The sequence below is a fragment of the Muntiacus reevesi genome, chromosome 2, assembly GCF_963930625.1.
Source record: "Muntiacus reevesi chromosome 2, mMunRee1.1, whole genome shotgun sequence".
Taxonomy (NCBI): Eukaryota; Metazoa; Chordata; class Mammalia; order Artiodactyla; family Cervidae; genus Muntiacus; species Muntiacus reevesi.
This window is the reverse complement of record NC_089250.1, coordinates 143,951,838-143,971,514: the sequence shown is the minus strand read 5'-3', so window position 1 is coordinate 143,971,514 and position 19,677 is coordinate 143,951,838. Positions and strand designations below refer to the sequence as shown.

The window sequence follows — 19,677 nt, the reverse complement described above, 5'->3', positions numbered from 1 at the left end:
ATCATCTGAGGAAACTCAGAAGGAACAGCAATCTAGAGAGATGGGGAAAGGAGAGAATCCTTCATTCATGCTCAAGGTCTTACCACCATGAATATGCAATATCTCCCAAATCTTTACCTCCAACCCTGACTTCCATCTTGAGATCCAGAGCTACGTTTCCAAACAAATACTAGACTTCTCTACTGGGAATGCTTCAGATTGTGATGACAGTATGTTTATTTTCTTAATTTTTACCATTTAATATGAAAAAGCACACCTTCCAAATAACTTCAATGCCTATTTAAATATTAACAATGAGAATACCATATGAAGACTCATGGGATGTGGTTAAAACTTAAGTTTTATTCTTACAGGGGAAACACACAGCTATTAGAAAGCACTCTTAACATAGTATATTCCTCATAGGTTGGGGTGGGATGGGCATTTGGTGCAAGGGACAAGAGAATAGTAGATTATCTGTGAAAAAGTCCTCCTGGAGATTATAATTAGCCTTCCTCCCCATTCTCATGCTGGTTAAAAGTCACTAGTAAGAGAAAAACTCTAAGTACTTTTTTTAAAAGTTAAAAAAAATGTTGCCATGTGTTCTTGAAATCAGCAAAGTGAACGTAAGAAAAATAGGGAACTGTAATAAAAAAGATAAGAGCAAAAGTTAAAGAATTAGAAGCCAGAAAAATGGTAGTTTTATAGGGCTGTCTTTTAAAGATAGTAAGACAACAAATCTCTAGCTAGAGCCATCAAGAAAAGAGAAACACAAATACATACAATTAAGTTGGTGTGTGCAAAGAGAATACTATAAAAGATTTAAATATACCCTATTTTCTTTAAAATTTGTTTAAAGTACAGATGATTCTCTAGGAAACTATTACTAAATTTGCCTTATTATGAGGCAGAAAACCTGAGCGAGGAAGTTCTAGAGCCAGAGGGTTGGTGTCCCAGCTCTGCTACTTATTAACTATGTGACCCTGGGAAAGAGAGTAGTCTGTGCTCAGTTAACCTCAACTATAACTGATGGGGTTATGATGTGGCAACTTCAGAGGCTATTGAGAGGGTCAGATGACATAATACTTGTATAGGACATATGACAAATTGGGGGAAATGCTTACAATATATGACACATGAAGAGCTCTTACATATTAAAAAGAACACACTTAAAAAAAAAAAAAAAAGGACATGAACAACATAAATCCCAAAAGAAATAGAAATAGCCAGTAAACAATGGAGGACAGAATATTTAAAAGTTAAATCATCTTCCCTGCCAACTAGCCACTTCTCCTGGCTTCACTGTTTCCTCCCTGCCCTACCCCTACCGCCCAGTCTCTCTCAATCCGTTCTTGGCATCCAACCAGTTATTAAAACCCAAGTGTATCTTACCTTTGTAATATTTTTCACATACAAGCTCCCTCTTTCCTTTCTCATTGTCTCAGTGACTCTCACTGTTGCAGCTGAGTTGTGACCCCTGACCTAAACCACTGTAGAACTCTAGTGATTAACCTTTCTAACTGTTTTTATCCAATTCCTGTCAGGTACCGTCTGAGCTAGATCAGTCTTCCTAAAGCCTGATTCCAGTGTCATCCTACTCAAGAATCTTTTGTAGTTCTCCACCTCTGGCCACTTAAGGCTCTCCATAATCTGACCCTACATCCCTTTCCAGGGTCATTTTCCATAGAACACCCCTACTTGTCTAGTCCTCTAGTCAGGCCTCTGCGGGCTTAGTTGCTCAGTTCTGTCTGACTCTTTGTGACCCCATGGACTGTAGCCCACCATGCTCCTCTGTCCTTGTGATTCCCCAGGCAAGAATACATGGAGTGGGTTGCCATGCCCTCCTCCAGAGGATCTTCCCAACCCAGGGATTAAACCCAAGTCTCCTGCGTTGCAGGCAGGTTCTTTACTGTCTGAGCCACCAGGAAGCCCCTAGTCAGGCCTAACCAGTTGCTATTCTTGGAAACCCATGCATTCATGCCTCTATGCCTTTGATTATGCTGTTCCATTAATCTTATCTATTCTTAGTATTGTCAGCCAATAGTGCTGGGACAACTGGATATCCATATACAAAAGAATGAGGTTGGATCTCTACCTCATACCACATAAAAATTAACTAAAAATTAATTATAGACCTAAGTGTGAGAGCTAAAACTACAAAACTCTTAGACAAAAACACAGGTTTAATTTTTCATGACCTGGAATCAGGCAATGGTTTCTAAGATATACCAAAAGCACATGTCATCAAAGAAAACATAGATAAATTAGACTTAATAAAAATTAAAAATTTTTATGCTTCAAAAGACACCATCAAGAAAGTAAAAAGACACCCCATAGAATGGAAGAAAATGTCTACAAGTTATATATCTGGTTAGACACTACCCAGAACATATAAAGAGCACTTGAGCTAAAGAGTGAAAAGGCAAATAGCTCAATTTGAAAATGAGCAAAGAACCTATATGTATAGCACAAAGAACTCTACTCAATGCTCTGTGGTGACCTAAATGGGAAGGAAATCCAAAAAAAAGGAGTTATATGTATACACATAGCTGATTCACTTTGCTCTACACTGGAAACTAGCACAACACTGTAAAGCAAGTATACTCTGATAAAAATTAATTGAAAGAAAAATAAAATGGACAGAGAATCTGAATAAAAATTTCTCCAAAGAAGGTGTACAAATAGCCACTAACTACATGATAAGATGTCAAACATCATTGCACGCATCCTAAGTCACTTCACTTATGTCTGACTCTTTGCAACCCTACGAACTATAGTCTGTTCATGGGATTCTCCAGGCAAGAATACTAGAGTGGGTGCCATGCCCTCCTCCAGGGGATCTTCCCAAACCAGGGATCGAACCCACATCTTCTGTGACTCTTGCACTGTAGGCAGATTCCTTACTACTGAGCCACCAGGGAAGCCACATTGTTAGTTATCATGAAAATACAAATAAAAAACACAGCAAGAATTCACACCCACTAAACTAAAAAATTAAAAAAACTATAGCAAGTATTCTCAAGGATGGAGAAATCAAAACCTTCAAACATTGCTGGTGGGATTACAAAGTAGTGTAACTACTTTGGAGAATAGTCTGGCAATTCTTCAAAAGGCTAAACACAGAGTTACTATATGACCCAGCAATTCCACTCCTAGGCATTTACTCAAGAGAATTAAAAGCATGTGTCCAACAAAAACTTGTAACACATGAGTGTTCATAGCAGCATTATTCATGATGGCCAAAAAGTGAAAACAACCCAAATGTCTATCAAGTGATGGATGGATGAATAAACTGTGGTCTATTCATACAATGGAATATTATTTGGCCATAAAAAGGAATGGAGTACTAATGCTACATGAATGAACCTTGAAAATATCATTCTAAATGAAAGCCAGACACAAAAGGCCATATGTTATATGATTCTTTTTATGCAAATGAGCAGAACAAACAATTCCATAGAAACTGAAAGTAGATTAGTAGTTGCCAAGGACTAACAGGTGGAAGAATGGGACGTGGCTGCTAATGGATAAGGGATTTCTTTTTAAGGTGATGAAAATGTTCTAAAATAGATTGTGGTGAGGGTTGTACAGGTTTGTTAATATCCTGAAACCCATTGGTGTGTATCCTTTAAGTGGGTAAATTTTATAATGCATGAATTATACCTCAATTAATATGTAAAAAAGAATAACAAGGAGAGATAAGAAAGCCTTCCTCAGTGATCAATGCAAAAAACCAGAGGGAAACAACAGAATAGGAAAGACTAGAGATCTCTTCAAGAAAATTAGAGATACCAAGCAACTTTTCATGCAAAGATGGGTACAATAAAGGACAGAAATGCTATGGACCTAACAGAAGCAAAAGATAGAAGAGGTGGCAAGAATACACACAAGAACTATACAAAAAAGGTCTTCATGACTCAGATAATCACGATGGTGTGATCAGTCACCTAGAGCCAGACATCCTGGAATGCGAAGTCAAATGGGCTTTAGGAAGCATCACAACAACTAGTGAAGGTGATGGAATTCCAGTTGAGCTATTTCAAATCCTAAAAGATGATGCTATGAAAGTGCTGCACTCAATATGCCAGCAAATATGAAAAAACTCAACAGTGACCACAGGACTGGAAAAGGTCAGTTTTCATTCCAATCCCTAAGAAAGGCAATGCCAAAGAATGCTCAAACTACCGCACAATTGCACTCGTCTCACATGCTAGTAAAGTAATGCTCAAAATTCTCCAAGTCAGGCTTCAACAGTATGTGAACTGTGAACTTCCACATGTTCAACCTGGATTTAGAAAAGGCAGAGGAACCAGAGATCAAATTGCCAAAATCCGCTGGGTTATCAAAAAAGCAAGAGAATTCCAGAAAAACATCTACTGCTTTATTGACTATGCCAAAGCCTTTGACTGTGTGGATCACAACAAACTGTGGAAAATTCTTCAAGAGATGGGATTACCAGACCATCTGACCTGCCTCTTGAGAAATCTGTATGCAGGTCAGGATGCAACAGTTAGAACTGGACTTGGAACAACAGACTGGTTCCAAATCGGGAAAGGAATACATCAAGGCTGTATATTTTCACCTTGCTTATTTAACTTATATGCAGAGTACATCATGAGATACACTGGACTGGATGAAGCACAAGCTGGAATCAAGACTGCCAAGAGGAATACCAATAACCTCAGATATGCAGATAACATTACCCTTAAGACAGAAAGTGAAGAAGAACTAAAAAACCTCTTGATGAAATTGAAAGAGGAGAGTGAAAAAGTTGGTTTAAAGCTGAACATTCAGAAAACTAAGATCATGGCATCTGGTCCCATCACTTCATGGCAAATAGATGGGGAAACAGTGTAAACAATGACAGATTTTATTTTTGCTGGGCTCCAGAATCACTGCAGATGGTGACTGCAGCCATGAAATTAAAAGATGCTTGCTCCTTGGAAGAAAACGTATGACCAGCCTAGACAGATTATTAAAAAGCGGAGACATTACTTTGCCAACAAGGTCCGTCTAGTCAAAGCTATGGTCTTTCCAGTAGTCATGTATGGATGTGAGGGTTAGACTATAAAGAAACCTGAGAGCCAAAGATGTAATGCTTTTGAACAATGGTGTTGGAGAAGACTCTTGAGAGTCCTTTGAACAGCAAGGAGATCCAACCAGTCCATCCTAAAGGAAATCAGCCCTGAATATTCATTGGAAGAACTGATGCTGAAGCTGAAACTCCAATACTTTGGCCACCTGATTCGAAGAAGTGACTCATTTGAAAAGACCCTGATGCTTGGAAAGATTGAAGGCGGGAGGAAAAGGGGCCAACAGAGGATGAGATGATTGGATGGCATCACTGACTCGATGGACATGGGTTTGAGTAAACTCCAGGAGCTGGTGATGGACAGGGAGGCCTGGCGTGATGCGGTTCATGGGATTGCTAAGAGTCAGACATGGCTGAGTGACTGAAATGAACTGAACTGAACTGAATATGTAAAAAATCTTACTTATTCTTAAATTAGTATCTAACTCAAAAGCCACAACCAGTTTCTTGAAGACTCACAGCAACTTTTTTTTCTGCCTCATATAAAGGTTTTCCTTTATTCCCTTATACTCAACTTGAAGTAGAGGCTGTCTTAGTTATCACTGTATCCCCTCCAGCTCCCAATATAGTACCTTGAACATAGCAAGTACCCAATAAAAATAAATTAAAATATTTTGCAAAAATAATGATAGGATCATCAGAATCAACAGAAAAGTCTAGGATAAAAAGGACTAAAAAAAGATTTGGGGAGATATGAGAAAAAAGTTTGTGGCAAGCCTCTGCTCCCAATAATTTTCTAGCATGGTGAGCAGATGAGCGTGGTACATTAACAGATCATTCCACAAGAGCATCAATGAACACTGAGCATATGTGCACAGAGGTTGATGTTATAATCAAAACTTTTAGCAATGTTAATCTCACACTAATGCTATGTATAATTGTTATTGTGCTTCATAGCAATTAGGCATAAGTAGCAAGCAATTTACATAAATAACTGTAGTTAGTTTTGCTTTTACGCTGCCAAATAAAAATTTTACAGTTGTTTCCTCTCCTTTGGTTAGTCTTCCAGTATATATACTAATCCCATATAAAGTTTAATTTTTATCACACAAGTAATAATTAGAATTTATTAGATATATAAGGAACTCTTTTGGGTGCTCTACCTGTATCATCATTTTCAATTTTTTTATAACACCCCATGGAGTAGTTACTGCACGACTTATTCTATGCACACAAAATACTCTTTTTAGTACTTTACATGTTTTAAGCTCACATAATTATTACAACAATTATATGAGGTAGAAGCTAGTATGTCTTCCATTTTACAGTCACAGGAACAGAAGTGGAGTGTTATCCAGTGTCACACAGCTAGTTAAATGGTAAGGACGGAGTTGGAACCTAGTCAATCTGATTTCTGGAGCATGTACTCCCTTACTGCTGTGCTTTTCTGCAACTCATATTTCTCTTGCTCTTAGTCCCACATGCTAATTGAGGACTCCCGATCCCTGAAAATTTCTTGATATTTCTTGGAGGTTTTAGGGGTGTTTTACCCACAGTCATAAAAGGTTCAGTTAACTATCACCTTGTCTCTGCTGCTTTTATATTATTCCATTGCTATAACGCTCTCTTTGGCTTCATGCCCACCAGGCACCCATATCTGCCAGGCTCTGCTTTGTCTACCACCACGTCCCCTGGGTACATTTTGGGTTACTGTTGCTGTGCACATTGGGCTCAACAGATGAAAAAGCAGGGACAACAAATGTACCACACTAATGCAAGATATTAATAATTGGGAGAACTGTGCAGGGGAGAAGGGGAGCAGATAGATGTGAACTCTGTACTCTCTGCTCTAATTTTCTGTAAACCTAAAACTTCTCCTTTTAAAAGTCTATTTTTTCAATGTCAGGGCAAATATCTTTTAACCCCTTTTAGAGTTTTACTTTTCCACTTGGTATCAAAACTGCAGTTTGTGTACAAGTCTTACAGGGTTTCATGAAACTGTTCTTTTGTTTTTGCTTATAACCCCCTCCTGGTCACCCTCCAACCTCCTTCACTGGACTGAAACTGAGGGGCTTGCTCACAAATTCCAGTGACCAAATTTAAGAGTTGATCTTCTCAATTTCCTTCCTTTAGAGAGAGTGCTCTCTTAGGAAGACTCCTTAGTTACTCCTTTAGATAAACTTCTGGAGCCTGAGCCCTCCCAGTTTTCCTGATCTGCCTCCAATATGCTGAATCCGAGCAGTGATCCCAGCCTGAAACCCCTTCATACGGTGACCCTTTCAAAGGGTGTCATCTTTGCAAGGAAATGGGAAATTTTTTTAAGTATTAGACTCTGTAGTGTTCTTTCAGTACTTTTCTTGGGATCAACCTTTAGGGATCTTGTGAAAATAGTGCTTTGTCCACCCAAGAGCAGTGTGCTTAGTCTTGGCACTCTGGCCATTATTGATTCACCCACCCTGGACCACTTCCACTCCTATAATAACTCTGAAGAATTTCTGATTTTAGGGAAGACTATTACCTTGGAAGCTAACAGTTTCCAGTGGCTCAAAAGCAAAGACACGGAGACTTGGATTTTAGCCAGAGAAGCAGGATGATTCCTCAATAAGACTCCAGTTGAAGCTCCAGCCCTTCCCTTGTCTTGAGATGCCTGAAGATGGTGAATTTGATGAGAGCGTCTCCTCAGAGCTCCCCCAGCTTTACTGTTGGTCGCAGTGGAAAATGGTGTAAGCCATAGACACACTGTACCAGTCCCCTTTAACTGTCAGGTGGCCATAGTGCCTGACTTGGACAGGACCTGATTCTTTCCCAACCTCCTTTCTCCTCCTGTCTGTCTTGCTTTGGTGATCTTTTAGAGATATTCCATTAGTCTAGGACAGTGAAGTGCTGACTGTGGTGTATGTAGAACTGGTAAAGTCTGAATAAGCTTTATGGATCTTATACTATAGTTGTAAGATGCTAATGCTAGGGGAGACTGGGGAAAGAGGGCATAGAACTTCTCTGAACATTTCTTTGCAACCTTCTGCAAATCTTTTATAATAATTATGTAAAAATCACAACATGTATATATACATAATCTGGAGTGCCAGAGATTTGGAGAATGGACTTCATTACAGACTTTGAAAATCAATCCAGATATATTATCTGTAGAGTGCATGAGAATCTTCTGGGGAGTTTATTAAACATGAAGGCCCGCAGGTCCAGAGACTTGTTGGACAGTAGAGGGTTGATGGGAGAGTGGGTAGAATCTGTATTGCTGGTGTCCTGAGAGTCCGCTTTGAGAAGCACTGGTTAGGGGAGAACAGGGAGGTGCCGACAAGCATCCCACGCCTAGGTATAATTTGAGGGCCTGGGCAACTCAAGTATTGCCTGGATCTTCTGGAAAATGGCTGCTCCAACTGCAACAGTAACAAACAGGTGGACATTCTCTTTCCTGTCTGGATAGAGCACCTTCTGGTTTGGGCCGTTTCCAAAGCTCTTGCTGGTCCCTGTCTTGAGAGGCTGAGTCTCTGCACTGAGAATGAAAACCATGGATCTCCTTCCTTCCCTGCAGGTTTTTCTTGGTATCAGTCTTTTCCTGGCGATTTCAGCTGCTCTGTTTATGCCCACCTTCCCCATTATGCCCACCTTCCCCATACCAAGAGTGAAATATTTATTTGAAGAGAGTGGGATATGCCCACAAGGATTCTGGATCTTCATCTAAGGGCCCTCTGTCCTCTAGGAAACATGCTAACTACTTTCACTCACAGAAGTCTTTAATGCCATAACTAATATTCTGTATTCTCAGGGCACCTCCACACTCTTGTCATTAACCCTGAAGGGAGTCTGTGACTCATGTTTTGCTTTATGCTTTTTCCTACAAGCTTCTAAAGCTATTTCATTCTTCTTCCAAGTTAATTTACCAACCGGACACATTTGAAAGAGTAATCAGCTCTCCACCCCACCCCACCCCCCATCATTCATTCTGAGATCTCTCCCTGTTTCAGTGGAAGTACCTCTGCTTTTACTTGCTCCCATCTGGGCTGACTGGCCACATTGTGTCCTTTTGTCTTGACTTCACTATCTTTTGCCACAATCCCTGTAATATCGACATTAACAAGTTCCTTCCCCTCCCTTTTAATGTGAGTTTAGGTCCTTGCTGTTTTCTCCATCACTAAATATCTTTTCAACTCTTGTTAAGCAACCATCCATAGATACAGATACATTAGCAGTTCTGAGGCTGTGAGTAACTGCTGAAGCAGAGCCCTATGGACTTTTTTTTTTTTTAAATCATTTCCCCATTGCTTCTCTGCTCTGGGAACCTTCTAAACTTGCAGTACCTCAGTAGCTGTAATCTGCCCACAATCTAACCATAATGCAAAATTCTTTGATCTAGAGCATAAACACCCACAGCTTCCGACATTACACAGCTTTTTTCATGGGCTATCTGGCCTCCTGAATTGGCTATTCCGGATTCAGCCTGATCACCAGCAAAATTTTCCAAGAGAGCTGGTACAGGACAGGAGGGGCTTTGGATCAACCCAAATGCGAATGCCACCGCTTCTCTTTTAGCTCTTGGAAAGCCTTCAAGTTTGTTTGTTCGTCTTTTCTTACCTAACATTTATTATCCATAGAGCCATACACTCAGATTTTCAAAGCACTTCTTCACCTGATACTATTTGAAGAAATGTACTTTATTTTACCCACTTAGGAAGTTCTAGAGTCTTCCCAGGTGGCACTAGCATAAAGAACCCTCCTGCCAATGCAAGAGACTTAGGAGATTTGGATTCAATCCCAGGGTCAGGAAGATCCCCTGGAGGAGGGCATGGCATCCCACTCCAGTATTCTTGTCTGGAGAATCCCGTGGACAGAGGAGCCTGGCAGGCTACAGTCCACGGGGTCACAAAGAGTTGGACATGACTGAAGCAACTTAGCATTCATGCATGCAGGCATATCTAGTAGAGAATGGGAACCTGCAATTTTCTAGAACTTCCTGCGAGCATGCATGCTCAGTTGCTCAGAAGTTCTAGAGCCCGCCGGGCTCCTCTGTCCATGGGATTCTCCAGGCAAGAACACTGGAGTGGGTTGTCATGCGCTCCTCCAGAGGATCTTCCCAACCCAGGGATCAAACCCATATGTCTTATGTCTCCTGCATCGACAGACGGATTCTTTACCACTAGGGCCACCTGGGGACTCTTAGTTATATCTAATTGTGGGCAAACACTATCAATTAGTTTTACTTATTTCTCCCTATTTGTAGGCTTTCTTCAAACTAGCATAGCCCATGAGGAGGTCTGTAGCCCATCACCTCGTACTCTGAGTGGTGTGGCAGCCTTTGTGAGGACACATGCCTGATTCTGTAGAGCCCCACAGCACAGACCAGCGCAGGCCCGAAAAGGAGCACCCAGCATGCTACCTGCAGACTTACTCATCCCTTTGCATGACCAGGACCTTGTTACTGCGCCAAGTTTGTGGGCACGGCTAGCTCTCCCCTCAGTACGAGAGTCCCTCCCAGGAAAGAACTCATTCTCATGCAGCAAGGCTTACAGGCCAGCCTCACTGATTGGCAAGTGTAACCAGATACATTGGAACTCCAGTGGTTGATATAGTTTCACTCTAAGTTAGGATTCCCTTTTCCCCTTCCACACACCTTTTCTTTAAAAAACAAAACAAAACAAAACAAAAAACAAAGGTTCTAAACAGAATTTTCCAGGATTTGGTGTTTTCTTCTCAATGCCCAGGACGTTCATCTCTATGCCCTCTGATCCCCTCCTTGGTTCACTCTCCCCACAGGTCCTTAAGTAACAGGTTTGGCTTCTCTTTACCCTGTGAGGTCCACAGAGAGTCTCTGGGTCATGAAGCCCTAGGTGGTCCGCCTCAGGAAGACAGTCTGATAATAATAACTTTGGGGGAAGCCCAGGGAAGAGGAGAAGTAGTGGTAAATGAATGTAGATACAGATCTTCAGCTGGACCTGGTGAATTGGCACAGTGAGAGTGTAGGGAAAAGGAGGAGAAAGGTTGAGGGGAGTGTCCAGACTAGCAGAGCTGCTGGCAAATGCCCCAGTGAAACAACTTTCTCTTAGAATGTATGTCTAACAGTCAGGTGTTTCACCCCATGGAATTTACAAGATGCCTTGGGCCAGGGAAAACCCAAGGACAGCTCTTCCTGAGCAAATTTCATTGTGACTCTAGCCTGTGCAGCATAGGACCTGCAGATCACACGCACAGATATGTACATACACACAATTACATACATAGAAGGCAAACCTTACTGGTGACTGAAAGAATATCTCATTGATCCAAACATTTTCACTCCCTTTGCTGATAGTACCTAAGGAGATTTGAGCTAGAAACAATTTACTGTACAATTAGAGAGAGTTAAGTTTAAAATGCAGACTTTTCCAAGAGTGACCAGCATGATTAATTCTTATACATTGTAAAGTAGAAATAATTGAAATCGGGCTCTTTCCGATTTAGTCATTGGATGGGATTAGAAAGTCGAAGACCCAAGATATTTAAAGTCTTGAAGGGAAGAGAAGGATTCAGGATTTCAAAGATAAGCTTCCTTCAACTTAAAAATTTGTCAGGAGGGAAAAGAGGTGATATCAATGGAGAGATCTATTTCAATGGAGAAATAGAAGAGAGGCCAGATTACCACGAGTAAATAGTTGTGAAATGAAAGCAATTAGCATAGATTCACTGAAGGAGTGTGGATGTGAAAGGAAAGAGAGAAATAACTGCAGTGAAGACTGGGGACAAGTGAAGGTATTTTCCAAGATCAGTAGGAAAGGAAAAAGTAACGAATGTGTTGTTTTGGCTATATCCCCATTATCTCTTTCATAGTTTTAAACGCCCTCTCATTCTTCAAAGGGGATTCATCTCTATAAATAATTCTCAAACTGCTTTATTTAAATGTGAATTTTCTATATTATAGTACAGTGCCCTAAAATACTAGGAAAAAGTGTTATACACCACTTGGCTATAAAGAAAGAAATGTTAAACAGATGCTTCAGTTTTAACAGTTGTCCTTAATGCTTGTATTAAAATCCCATGTTGTCTCAGATCTAGCCCTTGCCAAGTAACTACCAGCAAAGGCAAAGGCAACGGGAAAGATAATATATAATAGCCCACAGTAATATCCCACAGGCGACAATGTATCATGCGTCTCTGCAAAACAATCTCAGGCAGATTCCTTTCCCAAGGAAATCACAAATTTTCAAGGGATAATCTTTTCCCTTGAAACTGAAAAGGCATTTGTATTCAAGGATATTTTATAGAGCGGTCTTTCTGTCCTCATTTCCCTCCTTCTTTATGTATTGTAACAAACTCTGCTGAGAAACACTGAGCTACAAAAAAGCACTTCAACACTTAGCATGCAAATGAGGACTCTAACTGGGAATAAACTGAACTCATTCTCTGTTCTGTGGTCTCTAAGTGAAAGCTGCTAAGGTACAGCTCAAACCACTGTTCCCAGAAAGCCTGGGATTGCAGGAACCTCTTCCAGGATTGTTATGAAGCAGAAAACTTTGTTTTGTTTTATGATCTTTAACGTTGGTCCCTGTAGTATAGACTTTAGAAAATATTCATGTTCTCAGTTTTATTGATGGATGAGTCAATCGGTTTGTGTCAGGATCAAGGAGGAAAGTTTGTATGGTAACTGTAAGAATTATCTTACAACACAATTAGGTGACTAGTTCAAGATGGGAAAATTGGCAAGCGTTGGCACTTTGTTACCATTTTCATTACTTAATGGAACTAAATCCAAATGGATGGTAAAGGTTTTCTTTCCTCAGTCTGACCCAACTATCAATTTCTGTTGCCTTTGCTAACCAGCCACAGCTCAAATAGAAATAAACTCAAATATCTGTTTGAATAAATTTTCTCTTTTCACTAATTTGTATTCTTGATTTTCCCTCAAGAGCATATCTGTATGATGTTCCCCAAGATTCACTCTAATTACTGGCTCAAGATCTCTTAGGCACAAGAATCCTTTTCCTATCCTTCTTTTTCCTATTTTGAACCATGGCAGTATTTACCATGGAAGGTTTAGACAAAGAGAAATATATGCAGTTGCCAATAATATAGAAAGCATAGATGAAGCAGGATGAGCCAGCAGTTTATAACTGTTGAAGCTGAACTATGGCAGTTCATTCTATATGCTACTCTATCTTTCTAAGAAAATGTTTATAATATAGAATTAAACAATAGAATAAACAGTCTGAACAGAACCAACTATCTGTGCAATCTAGTCTCTACCAGATGCCTTAGATTAACATTAAGAAATGCCAGACAGGATAAAATGGTTCAACTACCACTATTTATTAGCTTGGATATTAGTATGAAATGAAATCTTCAAAATCTGATATGGAGGGCCTGAGTAAAGCAAAAGGACTGTGATTTATGGTAGCAAAAAAGAATTACAGTTTTGAATGAAGGGGAATTTCTCCTTCTGAAGGATGGTTTAAGCTTGACCTAGTAAATGTAAGAATTTCATTTAGGGAATTGCATAGAAAGATTGAACTATTGTCTCACTTACAGGGTCTTTTTGAGATTGCTGGCACATAGCCTCACAGTGTGCTGGTACCAGAGGATGCTGAAGTTGGGAAAATATCCTATTAAGAAAAGTGAATTTGAACTGGTCAGATAATAGTGGATTTAAATGATCCCCTTATGGTTTGATTTCTCTTGGTCTGGAGAAAGCTCTGATCTTAGAAGCATACAGTGAAATGATATGATCAATAACAAGAGCCAACAATAAAGATTGAGAAAAACAAACCGTAAAAGTTTGGCTCATAATGAGACTAGAGAGTCTGTCCAAAGTGGATGGTAGTTTCTTTCGAGAGGCCCTCAGAGTGTAGGTATATTTCAAATGGGAGGCAGTGGGGAATGTTGTTTATGTGAACCAAGCTCAGAGTTCCCCCAACTATTAACCCAGCCTGATCTTTTTACCTAGGAAGAAAAAGCCTCTGCTTTCTGAAAAATGAGTTTATCCTAAGAAAAATTGCATTGCCCCCTCTCTCTAAACTCTATGAAATCTCCTCTGCCTTTCTGATGGAAATAGGGAAGAGTTTTTTGGGTGTGTTTGGTTTAAGATAAACACATATATTTATTCTATATGTCTCCTTGTTGTGCAATTAAATTAGGAATATTGGGTAATTTGTTTTTACTATTGGCTAGTTACTTTGATAATCAAAAGGCAAAAAAGTTCTAAAGATTCCCAAGTGTTTATTTAAAAACTGTTAAATGAAAAATGATGAAAAGGAGGATACCCATAATCATTCTTGGGCTCCTGGAAATTCTAACAGATGCTACAAATATATGTCTTTATTCTTAGGAGAAAATAGTCAGAACTAGCTTCCTTATGTTGCAAGTAAACTTTTAATGTCAGAGGCAGTACAGATAGCACAAAAGTTTTTGCACTGATCTCCATACAAACACAAACCTGCTATCTTGAAAAGAACAGGTAATTTGAGTTTTGGGACAAAAGCCAGTACTTCATATATCTAATCCAAATAAAGAGATAGAAGATAGTTTTCAAAGGGATGAAAGGAATGAAATAAAAGTGCATTCTATGGATAATTAATGTAAGAGACAATTTAAGTAAGCTAACAGAAGAAATATTTTTAAAAATAAAAATATTAGCCAGGTATAAGCTTTTGTTTCTCAGTGCCAGACTTCTGCAGGTTTGTCAGACTAAACTTAATATCATTAAAAATTCCCAAAAGAATTGGAGTGGCAGACAGAGAAAGAAGTCTGGCCATAGTATGAAGGAGCACCGTCCAGTATTCTGGCTGCTGAGCCACAAATCATGGGCAGAGGAAACAAAGCAGTCCTGTCTGACACAGGATGGTTTGGTGGTTCAGCGTAGCAAGTGATGTTGAGTCAAATTCTTGTCTCACTACTAACAAGCTATGTGTCTTTGGCGAAGTTACAGAGTGAATGCTCACTAACTATTGGTTCACATCATTATTATTCCTGAGTATAGATTGTGTCCCAAGACAAATCTGGGACAAAGCCAAAGCTAATCATAAGCTCCCTTTTCTCAGGAGCCTATAGCTATATAGCAGTAATAACTTCAGTAAGCCAGGTAACTTCCTGTTTTTAAACTACAAAATATGAAAATGGAGGCAGAGGTAGCTAATTCAATCCAGGAAGACTTCCTGGAGGAGGGACTACCTGAGCTAAATCTTTAAGGATGAGTAGATGGCAAGGTTCTGGTGGAATCTTTGGAATCTTTTAGCCAAAAACCCATTTCATCCAAATGTGAACAAATGAAATCCTTTAGAAATGTCCTGATTTATAAAAGTAATAATCAGCCAGCAGATTAAGAGAAATTGATTGTATGAGTTGGATTAAAAAAAAAAGAGTAAATGGAGTCCAGGAAAAAGGGATTTTATTAATAGTCCCTGAGATAATAGCATCACCCAATATAGAGTAGCATTAAACCAATTGTCCCAGCTGGGGAAAAAAAAGTAAACTCTTTCCATGGAATAGAGAGGGTTTTGTTTGAAACCTCTTTTCTTTTGACCCTTTTAAAAAATACCCTGATTTGCTTATTGTTGTTTAGTCACTAAGTCATGTCTGACTCTTTGTGACCCCATGGACTGTAGTCTACTAGGCTCCTCTGTCCATGGGATTTCCGAGGCAAGAATACCAGAGTGGGTTGCCATTTCCTTCTCCAGGGGATCTTCCCAACCCAGAGATCGAACCCTCGTCTCCTGCATTGGCAGGTGAATTCTTTACCACTGAGCCACCAGGAAAGCCCAATTTTCTTTCTATAATATCATAAAAAGAAGATCTTTCTTTGTATCACATTATCATCCACACGCACAAAAATGAAGATGTATCATGGAGCATTGTCATCATCACTTCTACAAACTGGTTTTGTAAGAAAAGCTGTAATGAAATGTCTCCTCCAGACCTCACAGCCTTTGTAAATAATAATAATAATAATATAAATAATAATGTAAATAATAATAGTTATTATATTAATGTTATTATATGTGGCAAGAGATAGAGAGACTCTGAAAGAAACAATGCATGGCTCCACTGTTGAGAAATCAATGACAAAATGGAAATTAAATTTCAGTAATCATGTGGAAAGCCCTTAGAAGGACTTCCTACTGTACAGCTGCCAACTTAATCCACCTCCACAAATCTCAAGCCATTTTTTTTTCCAATGGGCTATAAACCTTTTTTTATTGAGCAGGAAAGCTATTAGGTATGTGAATCTTTCATATTGGCATATTATTTTCCAGATTCCAAAGCGATTTCACACACCTTACTTTTTATGTCCCCAACTTTGAAAATCCCCAGCCTCTGTGGGGATGAGAATCCTCTTAGCTTGAAGAGATGGAATGGATTCTCACCCAATCGCACCTGTTCTTTCAGTATTTATCAGCGGGAAGAACTCAACAAAAACTTAATATGCAACAAATTACCATGAATTCTATCATTTTTAAATGAGTTTGTTTTATTATTCATAATTTATATGAAAAATAGCTTCACATACATGCAAAAAATAATAAACTATAGATGATGTTCGGTGAGAATATGGCCCCACCCCCAACACACACACATAATCTCATATCAGGGGTTTTGCATGTCATTATCAGATGAAATTTCAAGAGCCATAGAAAGGTTACCCAAAAAAAATGCACCTGCAGAGAACCAAGGAATTATATATTTCAAAGATGCCTTAAAACCCTAAGTTTTCAGATAAATTCTTTTCTACTGCAGAAAAGAGACTGACCCTGTTTAACTCCTTTGTAAAAAAGGAGAGGTAGTTAAAAACCTCTCTTAAAGCCTGAGGGCAGAGCCAGGGCTAACATCTGCATCCCAGTGCATCTTTCTGATTTGGTGATTGAGCGGATCAGAAAGAAAGAGAAGTGGATAGTACTGAGCAAGACCTAGTATCATTATGAGACATCATTTGGAATAAAATGAAGGTAAAAGTTAAGAAAAAACATATTCTAGGTCTGTTTACTTCAGATAAATACAAGTATTGGAAGTGAAAACTCAAATTGGCTTATCTCTGGCAACCATTATAACCATCACCATCTGCTTGGCTGTGTCATGTGCTCATACATTCCCCTTCTCTCTCTTAAGTCATTAGGATTAAGACAAATTCAAAGAAAAGATTTTTCTCAAGTTACTAAATTATTCTCAGAGAAGTCCCAACAAGAAGGAACTGTGGAGAATGCTTTTTTCCTCCTAATTGTCTTGCACTGAGATATCTAGTAAAACTGCAGATTGTAGGTGAATGTCATCTTTATTCTCTTCTTTTCAAGCTCAGGAATTTCTGTTGATAGACTCCTTTAGACAGCAATTTCAGGAAAGCCCACAATTGAACAGCCAAGCAGAAATTGTGGTTCTCTATTTGTTAAATGCTTTTGGGATCCTTACATAAAAGGTTGGTAATGAAGTATTAAGAGAAACTCTGAAAGGCTGCGGTTGGTCAAATTTCTCTGCATGGCACAAAGGGAAGGATGACCTTATGTAAAACCCTGATAGTTCCATTATAAGAATAATCAAGATTTAATGTGAAGCTTAAAAATCACTTTCAAATGCTACCCAAATCAGACTCTTGGCAAACTATAAATGTTGCATTCAAATTGGGGCTTATAGGGGAAAGGCAATTAAAATCTAATTGCATTATACAGGAGATTTGTACATTTTCTCCTCAAAGTCAGGCGAGGCAAGAAGGGGTTCTTAAACCCTGTTTTTAAATTAGAACTTTCTTTCACATCTCTTTTTTCCTTGTCTCTTTTTGAATCCAGACACTTGAATTTGGACAGACAAGCAACCCAGCCACCTTTCAGTGCGGCTGTGTCAGTATCGGAATGAAATGAACATGACCCCCTCCAGCAGGGAAGGAACACACAGCAAAGGTATTTTTATAGAACAATTCTTCACACTGCCCTGGTGACTGGGGAAAGGAATCTCGTGTTTCTCTTTTGCTGATACTGAATCAGCTGAAGAATACCATGAACGTCAGTAGAAATGCTCTGAAATAGTCTCCTCTCCCTTTTGTCTTTTTGTTCTCATGAAGGAGAGAGAAGACAGAGTTTTTCCAACATGATATATTTAATTAAAATGCCAATTAAAAACTGACCAGTTATTATTGTGTTAGCTTGCAAATTGTTGTGCTCATTTGACACACTTCTGATCAACTCTTTAATAAAGATGGCTTTACTCATTTAAAATTAGAATACACTGTCAACTAGCATAGGAAGCTGATTTTAGCAATGAAATTCCTATTTTTGTTTTCTCAGTAGTTTATGCAGCAATTAGGTTTATATCTTGGTTACATAGATGGGCAAAGCTAAAACTGATAGAGAGAAACTGAGTTTATAATTTAATTGGGGAGAAATTCCAAACACCTCACGACATGTATCTCCCAGGTCTTTCTTCTGTATGTTATTCCATACTTGCTTGTTAACATTTCCTTATATAGATATTTTTATGGTTTCCAAGAGCTAAATGAAAAGGACGATAATATCATCTATGATTTGTGTAATGGTTTATAGATTACAAAGCATTTTCAGACACATTTTCTCATCTTCTGAGCAATTTAGAAATATGTGTAAATGGAATAAATTAAATACATTTGTAGAGAAGTTCAGGTTTCTGAAACAGTTTATTTCAAACATATTTGTTAACCTAGTACCAACTCAGTAACTTGGGTAAATTTTTCAGTGTCTACGAAGTGTCGATGTGAGCAATTACTTAGAATATTCTGAAAAAAAAATTTAAGTCAGAAAGTGCAAAAATAAGATTCCATTGAATTTTGTCTCCCGCCTCCACCTCAAAGATCAGATTCAGTTTACAGTAGATCTTGCTCTGAACCACCTTCTTCTTCACCACAATGCTGACATCAGAATTTGGTAAAAAGGGCTACTGTCCATTTCCCCCAAAATGACTTGAATATATGTGGTCCAGCAATTTATAAAAGTGAGAACCCCCCATCTTATAATCCATTCCTATATTTCCAAGAATCTTAAAGATTTATTAAAACCAACCATGAATTTATAAAGAGTCCTACTCCGTGGAACAATTTTTTTTCCCTAGGAGAGATCCCAAGGCTTCCTACAGTTCTGGAAATGCAAATAAGCTCTCTCCAATAGATTACACACAATTATCTATTCCCAGTTCCAGGTAAGAGTCCAGGTTACTTACCAGGTATGGCTGAGTTGGAAGACACAGGTGAAAAGAAAGATGCACACAGATGGCTTCACAAGCATCCTAATCCTTTGGAGTAACAAGGATAGAAAATTCTAAACTTTGGGAGACAGAGAGGTAAGACGGAAAAGTATTCTCCTCAGTGGTAGTGGGGTGGAATTCCCCTCAAACCCCAACTTCCTTGGTGTGTAAGTGATCTCAAAAAGATTTAAGGGGAGGTGAAATGGAGCTGCCAAACTTCCAAAGAAGAGATTATCTCCTTAATTAAAGTTTTTTTTCCTCCCTAAGTCCTTCAGCCAATCAGAACTCAAGTGCCAGAGAAAGATTGATTCAATCAAAAGAACACTCCAGGATCCTCTCCCAGACAAATGCAGAAGAAGGGGACGAGGAAAAGGGGACAAAGAGAGGAACACAGAGAAAGAGGACAAAGAAAAGGGGGGGGGGGGTAGAAAAGGGACATAGCAAATCCCCTCCACATAATCACTGCATGGAGTCTTTCTCCTCCCTCG

The 19,677-nt window shown here is 39.1% G+C and overlaps 1 protein-coding gene across 1 annotated transcript in view; it reads left to right on the top strand.

Moving 5' to 3' along the window:
- Nucleotides 1-17,880, top strand: part of SEC31B (SEC31 homolog B, COPII coat complex component) — a 60,873-nt gene extending 42,993 nt beyond the window's left edge. The window contains exon 25 of the mRNA XM_065923118.1: nt 17,767-17,880. Within this exon, the coding sequence (XP_065779190.1) occupies nt 17,767-17,838 (72 nt within the window). The 3' untranslated portion in view covers nt 17,839-17,880. The remainder of the gene's footprint in view (nt 1-17,766) is intronic.
- Nucleotides 17,881-19,677: the final 1,797 nt, after the last annotated feature.